The 9,125-nt window shown below is 47.8% G+C and overlaps 1 protein-coding gene across 4 annotated transcripts in view; it reads left to right on the plus strand.

The window, feature by feature from the left end:
* The window catches only part of LOC148480701 (solute carrier family 26 member 6-like), a 53,284-nt gene extending 44,721 nt beyond the window's left edge, over positions 1 to 8,563 (plus strand). For all 4 annotated transcript variants that reach the window (XM_088453988.1, XM_088453989.1, XM_088453990.1 and 1 more), the window contains exons 16-21: positions 134 to 226; positions 820 to 957; positions 2,090 to 2,284; positions 4,528 to 4,582; positions 5,448 to 5,585; positions 8,116 to 8,563. In XM_088453988.1, coding sequence (XP_088310114.1) covers positions 134 to 226; positions 820 to 957; positions 2,090 to 2,284; positions 4,528 to 4,582; positions 5,448 to 5,585; positions 8,116 to 8,117 — 621 coding nt within the window. In that variant the 3' untranslated portion in view covers positions 8,118 to 8,563. The remainder of the gene's footprint in view (positions 1 to 133; positions 227 to 819; positions 958 to 2,089; positions 2,285 to 4,527; positions 4,583 to 5,447; positions 5,586 to 8,115) is intronic.
* Positions 8,564 to 9,125: the final 562 nt, after the last annotated feature.

Below are 9,125 nucleotides of genomic sequence, written 5' to 3' on the forward strand. Positions count from 1 at the left end.
TATAAGGAGGCAAACCATTCCTTTACTACTTCTTTATTAAAACACTTGCAGACAGTTTATGGTGAGTTCTACACTACATCAGGGGAAGGAGAGTACAGACCCTAATGTACTGCTGCTATGTACTATGTTGCAGGCTCTGGAGGTCCCTGGTATAAAAATCTTCAGGTCATCCTGCACGCTTTACTTTGCCAACGCTGATTTGTACGCCAACGCAGTGAAAAAGATGGTGAGTTTTATATTGTTTTTTTATTTTTAAATGACTGATTTGTGAATACAAAATAGCTTTAGTGACCGTTACGCAGAAGGACTCTATAAATAAAAGGCCTGATTATTAACAACCGGGATACCACAGAGTAATCGCAGATTTCACTTGCGACTGTCTGTTTTTTATAGCTGCTGTTTAGCCTGGCACGAGGTCTGTGGTGTCTGCACAATTTATCAATTGTAGCTAAGTAACGCCATCTTGAGATTGCATTACCTATACATGGCAATGAGGAATACGGGAGCCATAGCAGGATCCAATGCGTATTCGCAGTTGCTGAACGTGCATTCATAGAATATACCGAGGCCTTTCGCCGATAGCGTTAGACTCCTGGTGAGGCTGACTGTCCCTTACGGAGAGATGGGCTTCTAATTCGCCTCATGCACCATGTAGTAAGTGAGGTGCTCCATGACCTGCTCTCCCAGGAGACTGCATATGCCAGTGACATGCTCCCTCCTGGGCCGCAAGGTCTGTGAGGCATAAAGAAAGGTGACCCGGGGGCAGGCAGGGCCTATGCGGAAAACTCATTACAGGTATTTAATTTGTGTGTTTTACAGAGCGGCATCAAGGTGGATAAACTGCTCGAGCTGAGGAAAAAAGCCATTAAAAAGCAGCAGCAACTGCAGGAACAGGCAGAGAAACAGGCGAAGAGGGCGCTGAGGGAAAAGGAGAGATGTGAGGTCACAGCGGAAGCAGTAAGTGACGTACACTGCAGGTAGTGGGCTGGGAACAGTGGAATTAAATCCAGGAACTGCGTACCCCTAACAGCGGCCCACTGTTAGGGGTACGCAGTTGCCGCAGATGTTCAAGGGCCCTGATTCAGAGCCGCTCGTAAGCGGCAGTACGCTCGTTCCGAGCGATGTTCGCGCATCTGCGCATGCAAACCAGTCACTGCGTCCGAAAGTCATTTGTTCGCTATATAGCGAATGCCTGCTACTTTGAGTGACAGGAGGAGGCGTATGTGGGTGGTAACAGGGGAAGGTGCTTGAAAACGGGGAGTGGAGATCAGAACACAGGCGTGCTTAAAGGTCAAAACGGGCGTTTTATGGGTGTGCATAATTAACAAAGCAGCGTCATTGACCACGCCACTTGGTTGTTTTATAGTCAGAACTGCTCGCAATATAGCGGTAGGAAAAACCAGCCACAAGAATAGCGAGCAGGTCATACGCTGTTCGATGTACTCGATTAATCCAATAAATAGCGGACATGACGTATGGTGCGAGCGGCCAGGGGGCGTATTTTTCAAATAAATGTCTGCATGTTTTGTTCGCTCGTTCAGACATGGAGGCGTGAACAGACCGCAATGAGCGAACGGTTCATTTGAATAACCACCCCTTTTTTTGAACGAACGACCGCAAATAGCGTCCGACTCTGAATCAGGGCCAGAAGACACTGGGTCAAAATAAACTAAATTGTTTTGTGTTAATGAGTGATGCAGATCTGACAGCTTTCACCTGGGAGCGCTTCCAAGGGGGGTGGTGAGGCAGGGAGGGGGCATTTATTGCTGTGGTGGGTGGCATCTGCAGCTAATCTCTATAATACCCACCGCCAGTCCATGCGCAGCATTTAATTAGCACGGCAAGCATTTTTGTCTGTAATACTCTACAAAACTTAAAATATGTGGGACATTGTCTCATTATTCCCTCAAATTGGGACTGTCCCGCCAGAATCGGGATGGTCTGTGAGGTAAACTACCTTTTAAGCAGTGTCAGCCATTTTGTTCGATGAAACAACGTTCATCAGGAAGGAACCTATGAACTCACCATGCAGCCACGAGACCTATTTTGTCTAGTTATTACTTTGTATACTCTTTGTTTTATTTCCCAGGCATATGAACTTTCTTACGTAGATGTATCCAATTCTAATGGAGAACTAGAGACACACAATGCCGTGTGTAATGAGCAATTAGAGGAGGCCGCCCCGGGGTGTCTAGAACACAACAAGTGTCGCATCCACTCGCTCATCCTGGACGTGAGCACCCTCAGCTTTGTAGACACTGTCAGCGTTAAGGTTTTGAAAAATGTAAGTAATAAAATGATAACTTGCGTCCGGGATGTAGCCTATGGGTTACATGTCTCAGGTCTTAAGGCGATAAAGCAGGCGATCCGACTGATTGGTGCGATTTGCCTGCTATATTGCACCGTGTATGGCCCTGATGTCCGGTCGAGCGCAATCCCGTGGGGTCGTACATCGCACCCCCTGATCTGTCTGCAGAACCAATTAAACAGGGGATGTGATGTGCGATCCCATGGATTGATATGCGGGTGAGGGAGGGGGGAGCTGGCATATCGGGCGGTCGGCCACCCGATCGCACTGTGGCCCTGATTCAGAGCCGGACGCTCTGAAAGAGCGCTCGCTCTGAATCAGGGCATCTTTTTTTTTTATGGAGCGGCCTCCTGGCCGTTCGCATTGCTATGGGTTGGCACCCACAGCTAATGCGAGCGACCAGGATGATGGTCGCGATGGTCAAGACCATTGCGACCATCGGGCTTGCGACGAGACCCTTGTGGTAGGGTCTCATGGCCGCAAGCCCCAGAGAGCTTTTGGCTCAAACAGAGCCGAAAGCTCTCCCACTGACATCACTTGTGGGGCCGCCCCCAAACGGTAGGCGTTCTCATGGGAACGCCTCCGTCTGGGCAGCCACCCCCCCGGCCCGCCCACCAAACATCGACAGCACGCCCCCTTTGGTGCGAGGCACGGAGCGACGGATTGTCCGTCGCTATCCGGGTCTCGCGCATGCGCACGACGGAGCCGGCTCCGTCGTGCGCATGCGCTCTGGGCCACCATCGACCTGGTTGCGAGCGCTCATCGCTTGCGACTGGGTCTGAATCAGGCCCTGTGTGCGCAGAATGCCCAATATGTGGGTCGATAGATCCCCTGTCGCCTCGCACAGTGCCATCGCACCGTGTATGGGGGCCTTTATTGGGAGGTGGATCCTTCGGCTCCCTCCCCGGTAATAGCATACGCTGACTGAAGAGTAATACATCCGGGCAGTAAAAAAATTCTTATTTCCGTGAATAGCGATTAGATAAGAAATTATAATTATCGGGTCTGACACCTGATAATAAATCGGCCCCTTAAAACATTAATTGCAATAGAATTTAAACTTGGCCTGAAGCTTAGGGGAATGTGTAATACATGATGTACAGGGCAAGTTTTGTGGTAAAAATAGGACATTTTAGTCTTCAAGAGTAAGGGGTTTTAAAAGTAATGTTGCCCATAGCAACCAATCAGATTCTAGCTATTATCTTCTAGAAGGTGCTAGTTAAATCTTAAGTAGAATCTGATTGGTTGCTATGGGCAACATCACTTCTAAAAACTCTCACTTTAGTAAATTTACCCCTAGGAATCATTTGGGGGTCAGAGATGCAGAGCCGCATGTAATTCGCACACAACGCCGATTGCTGAAAACCCCCCAAAGCGCATGCGTAACACAGAGTGTGCGCATAAAGGCGATGTTGCGGTCGGAAAGGGCAGTATCAGAAAGGTGTCGGATAAGTGCTGGGCGTTCATGGGCGCTGACTGGGAGCTAGCCTGTAGTGAACTCAAACATGGTCCGTTCAGTGGGCGTGTTATAGGAGCGTTGCTTGCTTGTCGGTAAAAGTAGCTGCGTTCCCAGACGCACAGCCGCAGGCATAGCAGGCCGCGGCCAGACGGAGACACTTAACCTGCCATAGCGCTGATGCAGGTTTCGATGGTGCGACCGATGTTGTCGTAAAAGGACGCACCAATCGTATTACAGCGTGCGCGGGAGCTAAAAGTGAGCGTCTCAGACTTCACACAGGCGGCTACACGTATCTATACATGGGAAGCAGTTCGGAGCGTCATTTGCATAAACTCACAGACGGACGTCCGCCATTAGACGCTGCTATGTGGCTTTTGCCTGTACCTCAGAATCAGCTCTAGAATCGCTTCTGCTACCATTTTTTTAACCCTACAGGTGCTGAAAACATGGTTAAAATTTGAATGGTTTTCCAAGGGGAAGGCACACGGGAAATTACAACCTATGGAGTTACGGCCCTCCATTTAGGTCTTACATTAACAATGCCTGTGGCGGTCTCAACAATGATCGTGCGCTAATGGGAGGGGCGCCCACCATATTGCCTCCCGTGTGGAAAAGGCTATTCCTTTTAGTGAAAATGTTGGAGATTATTTATTATTATTTTCATAAAGTGCCAGATGTGCTCTAGAACTTTGCAAATAAAAAAAAAAAAGTTTTGTCTTTTTTTTATAATTTTTTTTTTCTTTTTAATTTTTTTTAAAAGATATTTCGTGACTTCCAAGAAATTGGTGTAAACGTTTATCTGTCTGGATGTCATGGTAAGGAGAAGCAGTAGTCGGTAAATTATTGAATTCTTATCTTAATTGGTGTAGCAAGTAATAGGGAAGCAGGTCAGTCCATGTAGTCCCAAAATATTCTCAAATCCAGTTATTTGTTGGTGGGGCTGGACAGCCAGATAGCTAATACCATGTACTCCATAACGGGGTAGATTGGTTATTGCTCCAAGTCACTGACTCGGAAAATGGGACTGGTTCTCACAGAGCTTTTTTCCAGTAAGCAACATTTGGTGAACAGAATTTAAGAAATGGAAAGATCATATATTTTACACTATCACCATTTACCTATACACCACGGCAGCGGCCATCTTGAAGGGTGAACGCTCATTCATGTCAAGGCCTTTCAGACACTGGTACTTAGTGAATCCAGGGGCTGCAGTCCCAGGGCTATAAATTCAGTTGACAAAATGGCTGCCTATGCTGTGGTATATTTAGAGCACACTAAAATGGACTCTAGTTAGCAAATGAAGAACAATTATGAACTTAGAGGACAACAACCCTAAAACACGTGTTTTCACCATAGCTGGGGCTTCTCTGTATTTAGCAAGCCCCAAAGCGAGCAATTTCCTTCATAGGCCACCTCCAGTGATAGCGTCCCCATGGAGACCTATTTGATAGGGATGGAGGGTTCAAGTACCTCAGTAATCCCCAGATCGCAGCAATACTGTCAGGCCGATATCATCGTGGAACTGAGCATGCCCTGGCGACCTTTCAGTGATAAATCACAGTGATCGATTTTCTATCACTGCCATATGCGGCGATAATCTTTTCTGACGCCACTTGTTGCTAGTTAGACTCCATTGTCCACTGCTGCACTAATGAATTAATGTGTGTGCGCCATTTACAGAGAATGTTCTAGAGCAGCTGGAGGTTGGGAACTTCTTCAGCAAGACGGTCACCAAACACCAGCTCTTCTCCTCAATCCCTGACGCTGTCACTTATATTTCAAGGACACGGGGGTCAGCAGACGACAAACAAGGATTCTGTAAGTGCCCAAAAAGGTTTCTATACTGAGACAGTGACATGGGACAACCTGCGATCTCTGATTGCTTTTCATACAAATACAGGACCTCATTCAGAGGCGGTCACTCGGGAGCGATCGGTCACACCCAAAGTGATCGAGAATATGCAAAACGAGCGCTCAATCGCAATGCACATCGTAAGCGCGGAAACACCGACAACAATGAAAGCACACCTATCTCTACGGCCTAATTCAGAGTCGGTCGCAGGCGGCAACCTACGTCAGCACGATTAACACCTGTTACAGTGTTAATTGCCTACAGACATCGATTGAGGCAGAAACCATCGCCTGCACTCGCAATGCTTAGGGTAGACCCTGGGCTAACTTTAGCACTGCGAGCAGTAGCGTCGTTATTGCAACGAGATGATGTGTGTGATGACTCGCTCAGTAATATATGCACGCCCTTAAAACACCCTTTTTAAGGTCAACCACGCCTGCGCGCGCACCACCACACCCCGTTCACACGCACCTTCCCCTGTAACCACCCACAAACGGCGCGAAATGTCAATCACAGCTACGACCTCGTAGTGACTAGCGAGCAAGAGGATTGCGGTCGGAAAGACAGGCTTGCGCACGCACACTGCCATGTACACGCATACGCAGTTGAAAAAAACATCGCTCACTACGACCAATCGCTCCGTGCGACCGCTTCTGAATGAGGTCCACAGTCCTTTATTAACACTTATAGACAAGTACAGTTTTGTATTCTTCAGCTTTGACACTAGCATTGTGAAAGCCTCGTACAGTAATATGTAGCGTCCTTGTAGCTGTCTGGACTCTGGAGCACTCCTCCTCCTCCGCCAAACAAATCTAAAAATTATATACAGAACAAATCACTTTAAGGGGAACATGACTGACAAAGAGTCCTGCTTTTATTCTTCTATCCAGAAAACTCTCCCACTGGACAGGTTTGTTTAGAGTTGACCATCGATGGTGGAAGGCTTTAAACCACCAGTAAGAAAGTAACGATGATTGATCCATCAATGGTTTAACACTGCGCATGTGCTGACCGCAGCCAGCATTAGCCACCTGGACTCTGCCACCGATGTTCACCATCAGTAGTGGCCTGTCATTGATGGCAAAACTAGTTACCTTTGCCATCAGACCATCATTGGGTGCTAATCATCGATAGTCGATGGACAAACATAGACTAGTGTTGCAAAAAGGGAATCTACAACTCCAACAGTGTCACAGCAGAGAAGGGAAATGCTGTTTCCCTTCGGCTTAGGGCCGGCTCCAGGGGTCGGAGCACCCTGTGCCGGCTCTTAAGAGGGCACCCTTACATTGCGCGTGGTGATGGGGGCGTGACCGAATTACCATAGGCCACACCCCTATGTAAAGTTATTTGGAGGCATTCGCATATGGCACGCCTCCAAATAAGGTCAGGCTGGGGGAAGCTTCACTAGCTGGGCTTCCCCCAGTCCTCTCCCATCACTGAATGGATGCCGATTCCGGGGTTCGGCACGGCTGCGGCGGTGGGGGTCCCCAACCTCCCGATTTGACCACCCGCGGGACACTTTGGCCCACGGGTGGGACAGCGGGACAGTACTGTCCCGCTGAAATAGGGATGTTGGGGAGAGGTGCGCCCTCTATGGGTGGCACCCCTGTGCGACCGCACTGGTCGAACACCCCTAGAGCCGGCCCTGCTTCGGCTGTGATGATGTTCTGCATGTATTGCTGAAGTTCTTTTGAGTGACAGCGAAAACGTGTATTCCCCTCACCGCTGTGCTACAATCGCAGCACTAGGAGTCCACACTCTTGTGTCAGGGACAATGTGGTACTCTACAACCCCTGCATAACTTCCACCTCCCCTCCCCCACCAACGACTACCACCCCTCCCCCCCACCCCCTTCCCTCTCCTGACTTCCAGCTTTCTGTGACTGGGAAAGTCTGGTGCTCTGAAACTGCTGGTGCAAGTTTCGATGGTGCGATCGATAGTGACGCATCAGGCAGTATTACAGCGTGTACGGACGCTGAAAGTGGGCGACCCAATCCTTGCACATTCATACACTCGGACTTACACCAGGGAAGGGCTTTGCAGCGGCATTTGTATAACGTTGCAGACGGGTGACTGCCAATAGACACAGCTGCCTCCGACTCCAAACTGAATGCCTAAAGGCCTACAGACATACATGTCTACTCTCCCGGAACCTGCTGGAGCCCAAAATAGTAGGCACTTCTCCCGCAATCCCGCCCACATCCTAGTGAAAGGGGCAGAATGACGAGAATTTTCAGGTAGATTGGCGGCCTGTGAGTAGGGGCGGGGCCTAATGTTGTGATTCTTCAAGAGGGGCTCAATAATACAGGCAGTCTGGCCCCGCCCCCCATCACGCCAACCTGCATCTCCTCTCTGGGCATCTCCCCCGGAGAGGAACATGTAAAAGTAGCTAAGTATGCCTACTGACAGATTAATTTTTAAGTTGAAATAACTGTTGTCTATGTGAATAAGTTACATTTGTACATAACAATAATTGTATATTGTATATTCTTACAGAATTTTTCTACAAAGATATGAGGGCAACGATTTTCTTGCAAGCTCTCCGTACCGGACATAGATGGGGGAGTCTTCGGAACGTGTTGTGTGTGTGTAACGGTCTCCAAATCCTTTACTGTCCTCCCCAATTTGTACTGAGATGAGCACTGCACTTTCTGCTGACAGGGCTCCACCTAGTGGCTAGTTTTGTTTTAACATTCCATAATTTCAGATTTCAAACTGGGACTACATAGCAGTCTTCTGCGTCCAACATGAAGGAAGTTGGGGTAAAATAATCAGCCTTAAATGACCAAAGCTATAGATGTCAGAGACAGCATTGTCAAACTTCACTGAAGGAAATCTTGATATAATATGGTGTTACAGTACCTTTGTTTAAAGACCGCTTTATAGATCTTTTTATTTAGAAGTGTTTTATTGGTGTGTTTGATGCGTCGTAGCATTTTTTTAAATTGTGTGTCAGATTTAATAAAATGTTTTTCACACATAATCTGGTTTTGTGTTCATTTATATATCTTTAGTTGTGGATTATTTTTATCATGTGAATATTTAATTGGAGCAAGAGCTTGAAGATGTTTTAGACTTCTACCTAAGGGTGGCCATAGTCCATCGCTGATTCAAAATCATCAATGGTTTATGGCCGATGTTGAGTACTTTTACCATTGATGGCAAAGAACCAATGTTTCTCTGCCATCAATGGATGAGTGGGAGTATATATATATATATATATATATATAATTTTTTTTTTTTTTGGACAGGATGGAGCATAGCCCTGGCGGCCGCTAAGCCCCACCGCTATTTTTGATCAGCTCGCCATTCACCACCGCAGACGTGGCCATCGAGGGGTGCAAACCATTGTTGGTTCACCAAAGATGGTTGATGTGCCATCGATGGTAACCACCGATGGACTCATTGATTACAACCATCGATGGACACCTCTCCGATGGCCATCCCTACTTCTGTCACCAGATGTTCCTTTCAGTTATATGTAACCAGGAAACAGGCTCCACCCA

This window comes from Taudactylus pleione, unplaced genomic scaffold (genome assembly GCF_031769625.1).
Source record: "Taudactylus pleione unplaced genomic scaffold, aTauple2 ptg000607l, whole genome shotgun sequence".
Lineage (NCBI taxonomy): Eukaryota > Metazoa > Chordata > Amphibia > Anura > Myobatrachidae > Taudactylus > Taudactylus pleione.